The sequence below is a fragment of the Daucus carota genome, chromosome 2 (assembly GCF_001625215.2).
Source record: "Daucus carota subsp. sativus chromosome 2, DH1 v3.0, whole genome shotgun sequence".
Lineage (NCBI taxonomy): Eukaryota > Viridiplantae > Streptophyta > Magnoliopsida > Apiales > Apiaceae > Daucus > Daucus carota.
In genome coordinates this window covers 58844149-58862538 of record NC_030382.2, presented here as the reverse complement: position 1 = coordinate 58862538, position 18390 = coordinate 58844149, and the positions used below count along the sequence as shown (strand labels likewise).

The window sequence follows — 18390 nt, the reverse complement described above, 5'->3', positions numbered from 1 at the left end:
ATTTAAAGATTATAATTGGAGAAAAATTATTTTGAGTCATGGTCCAGTTTTAATAAAAAAATACATTATAATTTTGGTAAAAAATTATTTTAGACGCTTTCCCGTCAAACATAATATTAATAGATTTTTTTTATTATTATATAAAAATTAATTTGGGCCCCCCTCAAACACAATACTAATTAAGAATCTTTTTTATGAATTTTGATACGAATTACTATTATAATTGCATAAAAGTTATTTTGAGTCATGTTTCCGTATAACATAGATAAAAATTATATTAGCCACTTTCCCGTCAAACAAAATACTAATAAAAAAATTATTATTATTTAGATAAAAATTAGTGTGGGCCGCCTCCCGTGCCCATCAAACACAATACTAATCAAGAATCATTTACATTATTATAAAATCAATATATGATTCCTTCTCTATTTTATATATCCTATTTTTTTTTATAATTATTTTGAACCGCCGTTTTAACAAAAAAAATATTATAATATAGATAAAAATTATATTAGCCACTTTTCCGTCAAACATAATACTGATAAAAAAATTATTATTATTTAGATAAAAATTAGTTTGGGCCGCCTCCCGTGCCCGTCAAACACAATACTAATCAAGAATCATTTACATTATTATAAAATCAATATATGATTCCTATTTTATATATCCTATTTTTTTGTTAATTATTTTTATTTTATGAGTCCTATTTATTAGTTAAAAATTATTCTTCTTTTATGTACCTAATTTTTTTGCTATTAGTTTTTTTAATGATTAATATCTTTACAATCCTTTATTTTCTATGCGAAATTTAAAATAAAATTTTAAGACTAAATCGAAAATAAAAATAGTACGTATTACCCTACAAATCATTATTATTCTTTTATGTACCTAATTTTTTTGCTATTAGTTTTTTTAATGATTAATATCTTTACAATCCTTTAGAATCTATGCGAAATTTAAAATAAAATTTTAAGACTAAATCAAAAATAAAAATCGTACGTATTACCCTACAAATCCTAAATATAAATTATATTTTATTTATGATTGTTAGTTTAAATAAATATAATCTTACTCCTTTTAGCATTCCTAAGTAAGAAAAGAATTATATTACCTTTAGAATCCAAAGAGAAAAGAATTATATTACAATAAGCCGCTACAGGGAATAAGCCGCTACAATAAGTCAGGGTCTACATACTCGTAGATGAGTTGTATCACGAGATACAATAAGCCGCTACAGGGAATTTCATTCATTCAAAAAAGATTATCATCTAACCGAAAGACATGCAAGATATCTCCGGACGCTTAGATAATAATGCTTTAATGTCTGATAGGAAAATACCCATTTAAACCTTCCAAGGATCCTGCAAAAAAAACACACGAAAAAAGAAGAAGATAAGTTCATATACAAAATTATATAAGTTAAAAATTATAAAGGATAATATATCCAATAATAAAGTATTTCAGAAGTGTGTGTTTATATTACAGGAGTTGAAAAATTAGAATAAAGTCTAACCAAAGAAGGATCTTTGGTTATACACTAAAATAATTAAAAAATATTTGATTGCTTCTTACAAGCCAAAATATACGCCATCATTTATGGCCACCCATGAATGGTACAAATTCGCCTCAATCAAGGCACAATTAACAATTAAATCATTTATAAAAAAATTATGACATCAATCAATTCAATTTAAAAGAGTCAAACACTACTTAATGTAAAATATCTCACCATAATATGAATTTATTACGGTCAAATAAAATTAATGAATTTAAAACATTTAAAAAATATATATATTAGCAATTACTCGGTAAACAAAAATTCAAAAATCATCATCAATCAAACAAGTCAAATAAATTCCAAAAATTAGCACAAATTAAGCAATTCAACTAGAGATTTAATATAGCTAAAATTAAATATATCATTTACTACTATTAAAGCCAATTAAATAAAATTAAAGATGGCACCAATTATAGAGATTTAATATTCAAATCAATAATCTATTCAAATCAAAACAAATCAATAATCTATTCGTACATGCAACTAAAAACAATTTTAAAAAATAAAACTTATAATGTTGAAAGATCAAACACACACTAAACACATACACGAACCAAGAACTACCGAGAACACAAAGAATACATATAGAATATTAAAACAAAACCCCGTTTTCGACTATTTTGTAACCAACCACACTAAATCCGGCCAAGACAAAACAAGTTAGAAAAACATAGGCTACTAAACTTCAACAAAATTCACAACCTAATCCGAACAAACTTCAACAAATTTACAAAAGAATCCAATCACCCAAAAAAACCCAGAAGAGAAGAGAAATAAACTTGCACATGTACATCTACTATCATAGTAAAATATGAAAGCTAATAAAACAAACAAAAAACACGGAACAAACATAAAAAGATGTACCTTCCAAAGAGACGGAGAGAATTTGAATACAAATAAAATAAAAGAATGATGTTATCGATTTTAAAATAAAGCCCGTAAAACATCATCAGATCGGAATTCCGACGAGTAAGGAGATCAGAACCTAAAGACAAAACCCGGCAAAATTCTTACGAACAAATGAGAACAATCTGACTTGAAATCCCCTTCACTTTTCACTACTGTGGTGTTTAGGAACTGGTGGCGGCAAAATCGGAGTAGTGACCGGAGATGGAGGCGGACGGCGGCGACCGAATTGTTGACAGTAGATCTTAGATACTCAAGTTTTGGTTCCGGCTTTTTTTTCCACCTTTCTTCTAATTTCAGTGATCAAAGATTGATATTCCACCGACCCTTTTCCTCTAACTTCTTCACTCTCCTTGACTTCGCGCGAGCTTGTTTCACAGCTCAAACTAATTTTGATCTAAATTATAATATTTAATTTTATTATTAAAATAATGATTATGGATTAATATTATCTTTGATGGGAGAGGGAGTTCGAAGTAATTTTATTATTAGTATTGTGTTTGACATGATGGTCATTTAAACAATTTTCTATACTAATTATAATATTTTTTATTAGTGACATGTTTAACGGGAAGATAACTCAAAATAATTTTTATGCTATTATAATACTGATTCGTATCAAAATTTATCACGCCGCCGCGAAGCGCGGCTTTTTTCACTAGTATATATATATAAAGGAGGATGCGGGCGTCTCTAAAATTGTTCGATTCAGTCTTTTGATTTTTCTTAAATTTAGGATAAAAAATATAATCAATATACTTATATGAAGGAGAAGCGAGGGGGCGTGTAGGTGGCGCCTCTCACATCACTCCGTTCTATTTTTCTAATTTTCTGTAATTTTTGAATGAAAAAATATCAAAAATCAGAACTACCTTTTTTAGTTTCGGATATATTTGAAGCAAGTTTCAGAATCTGATTTTGTTTCAGGTTATTTATGGAATATAGTAGCTTGAAAGTTTTAATCTGATTTTGTTTCAAATTATTTAATTATGGGAAAAGGTAGCACACAAGTCTCTCTGCACCTATAAATATCCCTGTAGATTATAGGGTTTTGGATCATATAAACACAATCTCCTCTATCTCAATACCACAACCCTATCTCTCTCTGGTCATAGTTCTCGATCTCGATTTCTAACTCTGTAGCACCGTTCTTCTGCAACAATAAGTGGATGCTGTTTATACAGTATTACAAAAAAAAAATTATTGCAAGCAAAGATAGTTGTAGACCGTTATGTTGGAGTCGACATATCCAAACATGGGAAAAGAATATAGTCTTAGACATGGTATTGTTGGATGATATCAATAAACTAACAATTAGTGATGTATGTTTGTTGGTTATTCTTTTATAATATTCGTTTTGTTCATCGAACATGTTTGTTGTTGTGAATTTTTATACGATTTACTTTGTATACAAGAAAAAATTATTCATGCATTATCTGTTTTTTCGTTCAAGCAATTTTTAAGTGGGGTTGTTTATACAGTATTAAAAAATAAAGGTTGCTGCAAGTAAGGGTAGTTATAGACCGTTATCTCACAGATTTAAGTTAGATGTTTTTGTGCACAATCAATCCAAAAAAATTAGAGGAGTGTGACAATGTAAGAACATGATTACTTTAGAAAAAACACAAATACAATTAAGATTCGTCATGGTTTAAATTTTTAATTACGTGTATAAATTTTTTTATTTTTTTTTTCACCATGAATTATAATCCAATTTTGTAATTATATATATTAGTATTGGTAAGATTTTTATAATATAAAATTTATTTTATCCTACGAATTTTAATTTTGAAACATTAATATACTTTTGATAGACAGCCACAAAATTATTTATTCTGCGAATATTAATATTGAATCATTAATATAATTTTTATAGGCCGCCGCAAAGCGCGGCTTCTCAACTAGTTTACATAATAAAAGAAAGAGAAGTTGGAAAAATTATTTCTGTTTTCAAATTTATTTTTAAAAATATGATCAAAATTGTATGCGAGATTATAACATTGGTTGGAAATGATTAATTTTTATGTTGTAATTGAGGTTGCATTTGTATATAAGATTATAATAATGTGTGTTTATTAATTTGAAAGAATAAATGAAGGACAGGGCTAAAGAATTATAAAATAGAAAGACCGGCATGTAAATGAAAGAGGAGACCCGTGACAAGCAAAATAACTTCCATTTCCATGATCGCCAAAAGTGTTGATAATATAAAGATAGGTAACTATCTGCCATATTGAAATTGTGGTCTGATGAAGAAAGGTGAAAACATTTTGGTATTAGGATGAGACAGATAAATTAATATAAAAATCAAATGGGCGGCTAAATGCATGCTTACACGGGCCCCTGGGAAATAGGATTAAGTGATTGTGTATATCCTGGCCCAAGAGCCCCTGCTCAAGACAAATAGACAATAGTTATTCAAATGGAGAAAGATGTAAAAAGTCAAATGCGGCATATAGTTATTCAAATGTCTAAAGTCCATGTAGTGTTTGGACTTCCCTCAGCCCTTAGGTCCATTCTAAGTTTACGGCGTTCATGGATCACAGTCACAGCCCACCGGCTGGGTTCGCTCATCAGACGTCTATCATTCGTGTAAAAAGAATGTGGTTATATTACTTCAAATAAATTCTAAAAAAAATAAAATAGAGGAGTCATTTTTGCAAAGGTAAAAACATGTCCAAGTACAGAAAAATGAAGACATGCAGCATCTGTAACTTCATTATTACCCCTTTTGATTCACTTCACATACCAAATCCACTTTCAAATCTCTCTCTACTCAACTTTCTTTCTCTCTCCTACTCTGCATTCCTTGTTTTCTTTCATAATTTTCTTGGTATTTATTTCTGTCCCTCCAAAGCCACCTCTTCATCACCACCCTCTCTATACATAGAAAACCATACTCATTTTCATCTTCTCTATCTCTCCCCTTTTCATCATTCTCTTACTTTATTATCCACAGTTTATACTCATCCTTTCTCTTACTTCTTATCCTAACTATCAGTTTCTTCAGCAAGCCCTCTGATAATGAAGGTTTGATTCTTTCTTTATACATGTAAACTTTGATTCTGATTCACTTTCTTATTCCTTACCTTTCAGTCCTCATGTTCTTCCTTCCATTCGTAATTTATTAGTCACTTTTGCTTTTAACGATTTATTTGATTCTTTGTGGGTCATGATAATTTGTATGGTTCTTAAGCAAGTTTTTTAACTTCACTTTTTGGGTGATTAAAAATTAAATTGTATTGCATCAAATCTCTAATTATGTAAACTTGTGTGTTTGTTTACAAAGCCTTTTTTAGTATACTCTGTGATGATTTAAGATCATACCTGATTTTTCATCAACATGATTATATATGTAGCTGTTGTATTTTAGATTATAATTTTTTTTTTCTGTACTTGTTTCCCCCAGAAATTTATATTGAAACTGGAGGTGGAAGATGGCAGAGATAAGAGAAAGGCTTTGAAGATCGTCTCGACTCTTCCAGGTATCCGAATATTCTGTGACATTTGCCGTTAATTTTCATGGTGATACCGAATTTTGCCTTATGTATCTGATTTTGAACAACCAATTTGGTAGCCTAAGTTTCGTATAATTGCTAAATTTTTGTAGGTGTTAAGAACCATCTCAGATATATTTATCTGAAAAATTTTAGTATTTTTAAAGCTACGTGCATTAGAGTGACTACTTACTACTAGCAGGTTATGAAATAAGTAGATGGACTGTCTCATCAGTCTCTTGGTAACGAAAATGAAGTTATACTGGAAAGAATTTGGAAGGAAGGAACTTTCAAATAGTTTCTGCTGATTTGGAAGTGTATTGCTGTTGCGGTGTTGCTTCGATTTTTTTTAGTGTAATTAGTGGCTAATGTGCTGGCATCCCCACGATGACATAGTATAGACTGCAGAGCATTACAGACACTGACATTCTGAAAAATTATTTAGAATGAAATTAATGGATCTGGTTGAATAGAATATACAATATGTACGTCATCTCATTTTTCCCTTTGCATTTGTCTTGTATGATCCCAACTATTATCAAGTTATGCTTGAATTCGAGGATGTGTTAGATAAAAAAATGAACTTGGAGAATTAGAGAACTAAAAGCCTCACAAGTCATAACTCATTGTTGTTGTTGTCCTTAAGATAATCTATTCTTACAGTTGCGGAACTAATCTGGTATCAATTATTGTGTAGGGATTGATATGATCTCCATGGACATGAAGGATAAGAAATTAACGATAACTGGAACGGTGGATCCAGTGACTGTTGTGAGCAAATTGCGCAAGTTTTGGAAGTCGACAGACATAATATCAGTAGGTCCAGCAAAAGAGCCCGAGAAGAAAGAGGAACCGAAGAAAGAAGAAGCTAAGAAGGACGAAGCCAAGAAAGAGGAACCCAAAAAGGAGGAAGGCAAAGAGGAACCGAAAAAGGAAGAAGGTAAGGAGGAACCGAAGAAAGAAGAGGGGAAAAAGGAAGATCCCAAAAAAGCAGAAGAGCCCAAAAAAGAGGAAGGAGAGAAAAAGACCGAACAACCACAGCCTATGGCAATGGCACCTAAGATTATACCATATAGACCATATTATCCTCCAGGGAACGCCTACTATCCTCCTCATGTGAACACATATTATCCTGCGATGAACACATATTATCCTCCTCCTCCGGTTCACACGTATTACAACCCCCCGATGAACACAAACTACTATGCTCAGCCAGTCGTGGAAGACCACAGTCCGAGTACTTGTGTCATCTGCTAAATCGGTAAGAGGGCATAGCCATGTTTCTTTCTTATCAATGGAATTGGATTCGTACCTGGTTCATGCAAATTTGAGAAGGTGCTGAAGAACAGAGAACTACCCCCTTGTGTATAGAATTTAAATGCTTTATCCTAAATTGACTTCAGAATGAAGTTGTGCTTATACAAATAAATAAAATTTTGATGAACACCGCAAACATGTTTTGTATTATACTATTGTTATATGCTTCCTCCGGCCAGAAATGGGTCATTTGAGCATGACATGGATTCAGATTATTGATCCTATTTACTGAATAGATATTAATTTCCAAGAAAAAAATCGGGTCATAGGAAATCTTCCTCTACGGAAAAAGGTGGCGAATATAAATATGATCATTTCAAGACGGAGAGAATTGAAGCTTGACCCTGATTGTGTTGGTTATATCTCAGTATGGAGGATATCATTCTACAGTAACAGTATGAAGTTTGTTGAGAAATTGCGTTGTTGAAGAGCCATTGTTTGTTACAAGTATCTTTTACTTGGATTCAAAAGTCTGCTAATAATTCAAAGTCGAAACAGTTTGCTTACGAGTTCTTGCAATATCCAGTGTTTTTTTTTTGTTTAATCATGTTCCTTGTCTTGATTAATTAATTCAGAATCATGATACAGGACAAATCTATGCATATCCTTTTGAGTTGTTTATCTAGAGTGTAATGAGTTAGAAGCTAGTCGAGTCCACATGAATTCTCTGGTTTCGAGTTGTTTGCGAATCTACTTAGTCTTATACTTAGCTGGCCTCATGGCCTGTGCTGTGTGAACAATCCCTGCTGTCATATGCATGCAATAATAGTACTTGTATGTTTTTGAATTATGCGGAATTTCATGTCTTCTCAGTGTAACCACCACACACCTTAATCATCTGCGCACCCGGATTAGTCATCATATATTTGTGATTAAAATTTAAGTACATTTTAGTCTACATACGAAGGCAGCGGACAGGTAAAATGGAGTGGAGATATTGATTTTTGATGGCTGCTTCGTGAAGAAGATATATAGAGCTCTTTGTTGGGATCTACTATATGAAGATTTCTCAATTCTCACCAACCAACAGACAAGGTCTATATTCAAAGGAAGTATCATGCATCTACAGTTTTTTTGCATAACCAGCTAGTTTCAAAATGAAGAAAAGATCAGTTTTTATACTTAAATTTGAAGTTGACTAGCTACCAAAGAGTCCTTGATACAATACACACTCGTAATTACCTAGATTACCTAATTACGTAATGTATAATTTACATTATATTTATATTCATTCTGTTTTCAAAATTAAACTCAAATACATAAAATTCGTTTCGTTTAAGCTCAAATAACGAGTCCACACAGTTGAATGATTTTTGTAGAAGAATATACCCAAGTAACTAATTTGTCTTAGAGTACATGTCTAGATAGAAAATGGTACATATTTTCTTGTGGCGACAAGTGTATGGAGTCCACTTGGGTGTTGGACATCCATTTCTTCACATATGTATGGTTGCAAACAACTTTCATCCCTGATTTCAAATTATTATAAAATCAATAACCTTTCGTAAGCAGCTTTCCGATTCTGCTTACACGAGGTCAGTGGTTCGAAAAAAATAAGATTAAATGTATTTCACTCGATCACTCTACAGGGTTTGTGTCATTATAATTACAGGAGATCATGGATTCGAAAAGACAAGAGATGAAATGAATCGTCCGACTCTCATTAATTTATAGTTTGTGGCCCAATTTTTCTTCAAATTTTTCATACGCATGGGACTCCAGCTTCCTGTGGTCTGAATTCGTTTGCTGATACAATAGAATATGCATAAACACATTCAACAAAAGCTTTGATGCTTTTTGGAAATGAATTTGTGGCGAATACAAACATAAACAAAAAAGAGGTGAAATGGGTGGGGCTCATACATGAGATAGTCGGTTTGATTAGACAAAAGTATGAAAATGAAAGTTTGGTATTTTGAATCTCTTACATTCATTTATGCAAATGTCCTTTCGTCAAATAAAGAGAAATTGACTCCACACCCCAGATTCTAATTCCATAATCTCGCTACTAGTTGATCAAATATATAGAGACAAACATGTAAATGTCATGAAATTTTAGGTGTCGTTGCAATCACAAATCTACATACTCAGGAGTATTTGTAAATTCAAATAATTTAGCTACTAATATTTAAACTTTCTACAAGTAGCATATAGGTGGAGTACACATCAGCTCTGTTGATCCACTTGTATATCCACCATGAAAACCTAACAAAACCTTACCTCATAAATAATGCAGAGTTATTTTAAAATAATTAATTAAAATACAATAATATAATATAATATAATAATTATATTAAATACATAATAAAATAACTAATGATGTAGAGTTTCGTATCACAATATAAGAATTCGGCAAATATAGCTAAATTTTACATAATATTTATCTTTTTTATTTAGCAATGTTAAGGAATTTTACACAGTTAAAGATAGTGATTATGGAAAACAATATAATTAATCAGCATAATAATATACTGTAGTATTTTGTAAACGACAGAGTAGTACAGTATATACTACAGTACTGTAATATATGATGTCCGCATATTGTCCTTTCCCTGTGACCCTGTCGCTGCAAATATTGATAGAATGCAGTGGGCAAGTATACCTGCAACATTCATGCTATATGAGATAAAAACACAAAGAAAGATTATAGAATAAAAACATAATCCTTTTTTTTTGAATAAGAATAAAAATATAATCCTAATCAATAAGTTGCAGCTGATATCATGCTGAAACGTTCATGCTCGATAAACGTTAAAACCGTGTTTTTTTTACATGATTTTTTTGTTTGTTAGTTTATCTATATGTATGCAGAGTGCAAACCCTGCACATATACCAGCTACCATAGGCTGATCTGGAAAAAGTTTGTACGGAGGGAACTAAATTTCCGAAAAAAATTTATTTGTTTCAAATTTTTCAGGATATTTTTGCAATTTTATAAAATTTAAAATAAAAAAGATATTATAAAAATGTTTTCAGGCCGTGCCTATATCGATCAGGTCCTGTTGCTGCACTACAGTTTCGTGACTTTCGTTGCATGGTGAGCGCTGAGCAGAACTGAATTGGAAGAGTGCAGATGCGAATTTTTATAAATGTAATCCTACAAAGGCCTTTACATATATACCATGTGTTTGTATTTATTCTTCAAGAATACTTTTGGCTCTTGGAACAATTAAATATATTAAAAGGTAAATGTTAAAATCATTTTCGAAATATGAGACCAAAGAGGTAAACTGTTTTTTTTTTTTTTTTACAAAACCAAAGAGGTAAACTATTAATCACTGAGTTATCCAACTCTGCTATATTATTTTATTACAGCACTCATATATTTATATAATTCTTTACATATAGAATCTACACTAAATAGTAATTAATAAAATTATAATCTCATTTAGATAATATTTTTATCTGATTTTATTCTTGATATCAATTTAAAAAATTCCACTGTATCAATTATGCTTTGGGTTTTTTGAAAATATACACATTTTATTAATTTCTTACCAAAATCCGTTTAGTTTTTAATAAACTTATAAAAATACTATTTTTCTAATTTTTTTTAAATTTATCTTTGTGGTAACTGCTAACTAATACAATCACATTCAACCAAAACTGATATCCAATCCAATCTAAACAACTCCAATTTTCTTCCCAAAATAAATTACTTTGCATTATATTTGATCGCAAATCATTAAAAAAATTGCAAATTACTAAAACAAATTGAAAATCATATTACCTTTTTAGTTGCAGACTTGATTTTCATTTTTTAGAAAGTAATAATTTAAAAAAAATGATATTTTTGATAAGTTTTTTTTTTCAAATAAAAAATAAAATTGCCTCATCATATCATCCCAAACTAAAACGAAATATATTTATATTATAGTTTGCCGGACCAGGAGCCCAGCTAATTACAAAAGGAGGTCCAATATAAACCAGAACAAAAATATGCAAAGATGCCCTACACGGGCTTGCCGTTTTATTAGCCTAGAGCCCACACCCAAACTGATCTCACAGAGTACAAAATAGAGAACAGAATCTGTAACCCATGAGTTTGATAAAAATAGTTAAGTACCTGTATTTTGAACTGTGCAGTCTGTCTTTTGAATTTCTTAAAAAAATAATAATCAGTTTTTAACTCTTCCTTAAAAGTTTTCAATAATATTAAATATGAGATATTAGTTTAGATACATTTTTGTACTTGTATAATATAATTTTTTATTTTTTCTTGTTTCTTTTGTTTATTTTTTCAGATTGCTGAGAAGAAAACAGGTCTTTCTTTTCGGACATTAAAATTTTATTGTCTAAATTTTCCGGTCATATGTTCGACGGTTAGATGATGAACTTTCTTGAATGAAATAATTATTACGGTGAATTTTCGAATCATATTTGTTGAGATTTATTCTTATTATAAAAAAAGTTTGTTATTCATTAACTGGATACCATATATGAATATTAAATAATTTAATAAGATCACCTGTATAATTTTTTCTTATAACTTTAACTCCAAAAAGGCATATATATCTTGTTTTATATAAATATTTTTTATTAGAAGGAGAAACTAAATTATATCCTGGACACTTTTTAATTACAAGATCTCTTTCATTTTTTAAATTTTTTTTCAAACATCAATTTTGTTTTTTATTTAATCAAAAACTTAATATACGAATAAATATGTAATTCAATATTAACAAAATAGAAGGATGACAGTGTTTTTTCTAAATAAAGGTGTTAATGTAATAATAGTCATTACAACAAAGATTGAATTGAACAAACAGTAAATTGTTGTCGCATATTCTTGTGGAAATATGGTTAAACGATTTTTTGAAAATAATGTATATATAAATATACGTATCCATTTCTCATTCAATTAACGGCACTTCATCATGGAGCTATCGTTTGAATTATTGATTAAAACTGTGATTTCATATTTAAGACCATTGATCATAACAAAAAAGTGAAAACTAACCTATCACCAAAAAGAGAAAACAACCTGAAAATAGAAATAGAAGAACGAAATAAAAGTAAGCTGAAAATAAAAAACTAATCGAATCCACGAGATAGGCGATTAACTTTCAAATCCAATAAACTCCGCTTGAATCGGAAAAAAAGTAAAAATCGAAAGTTTCAACGGCGTAGATCTAAAAAACAAATCAAACTTGATAAAAATATATAAATCCTTTCCAAGAAAAGAAGGTTATTAAAGAAAGTAAATTAAATAAAAGAGTTTGAAATTTTTCACCGGTGAAAACTAATGAAAAATCCCGTATCATATAACGGAGTCGGCTACTTTTTCAAGAACGGAGAGAATTTTAAAGTTTGCCGGAGAGATTCTTGCTCGCCTCACAAATGTTGGATGATACTGTAGTTAATATAACTTTGGTAACATAAAAAAAAAAAGGAGTTTGAAATATATTTTCTTTTTTCTCATTTCTAATATGTCAAAAAAGTTCAATATTATTGAAAATTATTGTGTTCATTATTTTCAGAAAATAATTTATTTAATTTGGAAATAAATAAGTAAATATCTAAATTAATTAGATTAAGAAAGAAAAGAAAATTCTGAATAATTCAAAAATAAACATACAAATATAATTATTTTCTTAAAGTCTTTTGCAAAAATAAGGGGAGGCAAAACCACTTACTTTTTTCTCTTTATTTCTAATTTCTGGTACGAGTACCAAATACCTGTCACTCATTTACTGCCACGTGTACAACCGCATCAATTCTCGTTCTACCAATATTGTCCTTGTTGCCTCCATGACCACTCCCTCCACCTCTTTCTAGTTTTTTCATCTCTTCTGTCCTGTCTCTCTTTCTTGCATATACAACACACTTCATTATAAACCAAACTTTACATCTATTGAAACAACCTCAGAAACCCACAAAACAACCCAAACTATTAAATTCTACGACCTTGATTGCCGACGCACATATTCATGTATGTATGGTGTCTTTTTATCCAAGCCCACCAAGTAAAGATTGCCAGAGAGTGATAAAGATGGGGACTTTTGCAGGGCTTGATTGTCTCCCTTTCGCACAAGATGATGCGGCTGTCGCTGATAATTCAAGTATGAATTATGGGTCGGAGGATCCGAATAGCAAGAAGATCCGGAAGCCTTATACTATAACCAAGTCCAGAGAGACTTGGACTGATCAAGAACATGACAAGTTTATTGAAGCTCTCCACTTGTATGACTATTTCTCTCTTACGACTTGTTTTTTATTGTTAATTTGTTGGGATAAAAAGATAATAAAATGGAAATTTAATTCTTGGGACTTTTATTAAATTAATGCATTGTATTAGTTTAGTTGTGTTAGGTTATGTCTGTTTGCGAGGACTTTGTAGAATCACTCTTGAATTTTCTTTTTTTGAATATGTAGTATTCTTTCCTTGTAGGTGTATGTAGATCCTGTATACGATAGATCCAGTTTTTATGCGGGAATTGCAGCTTGAGATAAATTAAATATTTAGGAAGGCAATTTTCTGTTGAAACTAGCTTGTGTTTTGCCTACTAAGTATTTTGATTATGTGTCTCTTTATCTTTTGATGGATATCCTAGATTCGATCGCGATTGGAAGAAGATAGAAGCGTTTGTTGGATCAAAGACAGTTATCCAGGTAATGCTGTTTTTTACCAGTTAGATTCATTGATCATCCGCCTCGAGTAGTAAACGAGGTCTTTATTAAGCATATGATTTTCTATATGCTAAACATGAACTTAATTAGATGCGGAGTATAATGTTCAGATTTAAAATAGAGATACTCTTTTTGCTGCAGTCCGAGTGACATGATACAGTTGTTGCTGCACGCATGTCAAGACCTGATAACAAAATTCACATTAATGGTTGGTTGAAAGTTGAAACGGCCAACTACATTTCCTATCAATCACGTCTCATATTAGCTTAGCTGTTTTAGGATAAAAATAATTGTATTTATTTAAAAATTTCATTTATGAGGGCCTCAAAATTTTCCATCGACTTACTTGAGTTTAGAAACACTCTGACAAAAATTTCATGTGAGCGGTTTGAGAAAATGGACTACTGCAAATCATCATTAATATGATTCTTTGTTGCATGTATTAGTACATAATAAAAGATAATATCCGCAGATACGTAGCCATGCACAAAAATATTTTCAGAAAGTACAAAAGAACGGGACAAGTGAGCATGTTCCTCCCCCTCGTCCAAAGCGGAAAGCAGCTCACCCATATCCGCAGAAAGCCCCGAAAAATGGTTGGTTTCTTATTCTTATCTCCTATTTCTGAAGTTTAAATATGTCATCTGAGATATTACAATGCTTACACTGATAAAACTTGGTTGCTTCAGCCTCTCAAGTTACAGGAGGTTTCCAATCGTCAGCTGCTATCCCTGGTTCTGTAGCATCTCCAAATTCAATAGCAGTAGCAGTGCCGATGATACCTATCAGCATTTCAGCCATGTCTTCCTGGAACAACAATATCCTGCCCCCTTTTAATGCAGCAGGTGTCATATTTGTTCTCATATCTTATATGTTCCTAAAGGATGCTCATCCTGTAAGTTTATGTATTTGCTTTGCATCTAATATGATAATGCCGGGGTGCCAGGACCAAATGAAGTGCATAACAGTAGCTATAGTAGCAATAGTAACGATCCAAAGATGTGGCCAACTGGGGAGACGATGAATGACAGAAAAGTAAAGCAAACAATAAAAGGTTAGTAGAATATGTGTGCTGTGACATATCAGTCGTGCTTGACGCTTTGTTTGATAACTAATATCCTTATTTAAATATTATAGAAATGTCCGCATCAGCATTAATTATCTCTGGTGCCACTTCTTTATTGATTTCATATTCTCATCTAACGTAAGCTCCAATTTGTCTTCTATCGTGTCTAGTCATACTGCTAAACTTGCTTCGAAGGCCAGCTAAAGTTATTAAATAAGGCATTACGTGATTTATTTTGCTTGTGTTTCTGAATGAAAAGTAGATACCTCAATAAGGCGGTAATGCCTGCATTTCTTTTCACCCTCTGTCTTTATATTTAAGGTGATAGGCAATTTTCATACATGGTGATCAATTTTCCGGTAATCTTAAATCATGTCCGTAGAACATAGTGTATTGTGGTGCCTATATATTTATAATTTTTTCTTAACAAATTTAGGACAAGCTTAAATTACATGTCATCTTGTACTAAGGCCTCCCAAAATAAGATTTTCAGTTATTATGAATTTCAAGAGATAGAATATTAGAGTGTTTTAATCACATTCATTGCATGCATAAATAACAATGAAGAACTCCTAATGTCGTGGTACATTCAAAGTTATTGTTAGTAGTCAGATACCTAACAAATTATACTCCTTGACAGGGACAAAATGAATCTCATCAAAATGTTGAACCTTTAATAGGTTGTTTATATTAGAAAATTGCTACAGAACTGCATACTAATCTCGACAAACTGCAGACTTAGTTACCCAGGAATATCTGTAAATGCCTGACAAAATCAGTTATTGAGGATTTTACCATTATAGTATTAATAAAATCATATATTGAACATTTGGGGATTGTAGGGGTTAGCATTAAACATATATCTTTTTTTACACTTTTGGGAATTGTCAAACTTCAATTTATTGGAATAATATATATATTTCGGCATCGTATCAAATGTCCCTAATATTATGCAATCATTCACTACACTATGTATTTTGCATATTCTAGTTGTCCAGAGGAGATCATTTATAATCGCATATTGTTCTTCTGACAAGCTCATATTATATTTCATTGCAGTTATGCCAGATTTTGCTCAAGTTTACAGCTTCCTTGGTAGTGTCTTTGATTCCAATGCAAGTGGGCACATGGAGAGGCTAAAGATGATGGACCCAATTAATATTGAGACGGTATTTCTGCTTCTAAGACTATAATGATTTATCTTTCTGTATCTGCATAGATTCCAAATTGGGTCGTATCACCCAAACTCCCAAAGTGCTACTCAATGTTCGTGTCATATCATCCAATGCCAATCAGGCACTCAATGTAGTTTTCAAATTACTTTCACATAGTGAACCCCCAAGTGTTGTCTTAATTGTTTGACAGTGTAATTGTTGTAAAGTGACTGCCATAAATTATTTTTAATATTATAAAAATGAATCTTACCCCAGGAGGCGGAACATATCTCAGTTATTTACTTATGCATACATTCTAAATCTTGTATCTGTGTTCTCCAGTAGCAAGGGTCACGAATCTAGTCATTTTGACTATGCTTGTCTGCATTCTTAGCTGACAGCCGAAATATTGGTAGGGGTTGTATTTAAACATCCCCTTCTTTACTCAGGTTTCCCGACTTTTATCATATTCATACACAGTTTATAACGTAATCGCTTTTTGATCCAAAACATGGGGTCCGGATAAGGAAATACCCAATGGTAGTTAAATACTGGTCAACAATAGCCACATTTTCTTGTTTGATTTAGCTTGATCAGATAACTGACACATTTGGCCCTGCCACAACCCTTTACTTTAAAGAGTATTGAAGGCCTTTGCCTCATTGTTCTATTTCTGTTGTAAATTTAGGAAGATTATAACAAAGAACTATTCACGGTGTTTGTAGTTTCTACACCCTCTGCTCTTCTTTTCCTGTCCTTCATCAAAGTTGCATTTGTATATGAATTATTTTGTAGCAATTGTCAATTGACAACAAAACATGGCAACATTTACATAAAACTTGACCAAAAAAAAAGGATATGGAAGCCCTTTTAATCTGCTGATCTGGCTGTTTGTTTTTCAGGTACTGATGCTGATGAAGAATCTTGCCGTAAATTTAACTAGCCCTGAATTTGAAAATCATGTAAGTCATCTTCCCAGTCATCTACAGTGCTACACGACTTTTCAGTCTATATTGGCACAATTATATCATGCTGGGGGGGGGGGGGGCAAAATTTAATATTGCTGCTAAATAAGCATAAGGTCAAGGTTCATGGGCATATCAGAGTTTCTCTTTCTTTGGGTACCCCCACTAAAATTCAGGAGGGGAGCTTGAATTTGGATGCTATAAGGGAATTATGATCATAATTTGTTTAAGCTCTTTCACAAATCACAATGCATCTCAAGATTATTGGTCACCTGAGTAATACAGTGACAAATTGTTTCACACACAATCATTTCTGAGGTGCAAGTTTAGCATTTGATGCATACCTGGCTCTAATAAGGCACAGAGAAAATATATTTTACTCATTCCACGTTTTTAATCTTCTTTTATTCTCCTTGTTGATTTGATGCAGAGAAGGTTAATCTCATCATATGATCCGGACACTGGGAACAGTAAAACTGGTAGTTCTTTCATTGATATGCATCCAAATCAGCACACAGATGCAATTTTATCCATCTAGAAAGTTGAAATAGGTAGAAAGACACATTTTTCTGTCTATGCTTGTAATCTTTAGCTTCCATGGCCTCATTCTGCTCATTGTCAACTGCACCACAAGGTTGACACGAAACCTAAGCAGTGTTCATCTCGCTGGAATCTGCTAATGATGATAAGGAATGTTTGCCAGCTTCCGAGAGATTTCATGCTTTGTAAAATCCTCCCATATGATGCATTTGTTTGAGTAGTTGTGGACTTGTGGTGATATCTCAGGAAAGAGTTAGCAAATGTGCATATATGTTGTGTTGGTTCCAACCTTGTTTTTCGGGTTGTATGTATCTACAGAGTTAAAGCTAGTTTGTTGATGTATTAATTTGAAAATTACAAAGCTTTAGTGAAAGATGTTGAATTAGTATTCAAGTGAAATTGTTTGTAGTTTGTACCCAGAGATTACTCATGTGCCGGGATTGTATAATTGTTGGGTTCATTACATCCCTGAAGTATGGCAGTTTGCAGACCTAAATCTTTAGTAGATTAAACTATTTCCATATAATTTGACCCTTTATTTATATTAATATACTGTCACAATCCAAATATATTGGCACCTACTAAACTATTTCCATATAATTTGACCCTTTATTTATATTAATATACTGTCACAATCCAAATATATTGGCACAAAAGAAGAACGGTAATGTCACTCTAATTGAGCTAACTTCGATCCAAAAATAGATTCGAAAAAGAGAAATGGGATAAAAATCAAGTAGATCACTCGTTTCGTCCA

General features: G+C 31.6%; 2 protein-coding genes across 3 annotated transcripts; both read left to right on the top strand.

Annotated features, from left to right (window-relative positions):
- The first annotated feature begins 5236 nt into the window (after window positions 1–5236).
- On the top strand, window positions 5237–7414 carry LOC108206132 (heavy metal-associated isoprenylated plant protein 39). The gene is made up of 3 exons (XM_017376325.2): window positions 5237–5494; window positions 5874–5949; window positions 6659–7414. The coding sequence occupies exons 1-3, from the start codon at window positions 5489–5491 to the stop codon at window positions 7216–7218; spliced, it is 642 nt and encodes a 213-aa protein (XP_017231814.1). The 5' UTR covers window positions 5237–5488; the 3' UTR covers window positions 7219–7414.
- A 5606-nt stretch (window positions 7415–13020) lies between these two features.
- On the top strand, window positions 13021–18123 carry LOC108205691 (protein REVEILLE 6). 2 transcript variants are annotated; one of them, XM_017375710.2, is made up of 9 exons: window positions 13046–13461; window positions 13833–13890; window positions 14381–14504; window positions 14598–14753; window positions 14855–14962; window positions 16034–16143; window positions 17031–17090; window positions 17524–17644; window positions 17728–18123. In XM_017375710.2, exons 1-8 carry the CDS (start codon window positions 13217–13219, stop codon window positions 17629–17631), a joined length of 969 nt encoding a protein of 322 aa, XP_017231199.1. In that variant the 5' UTR covers window positions 13046–13216; the 3' UTR covers window positions 17632–17644; window positions 17728–18123. The 2 variants fall into 2 exon arrangements, with proteins under 2 accessions (XP_063944580.1, XP_017231199.1); XM_064088510.1 differs by having other exon boundaries at window positions 13021–13461; window positions 17524–18123.
- Window positions 18124–18390: the final 267 nt, after the last annotated feature.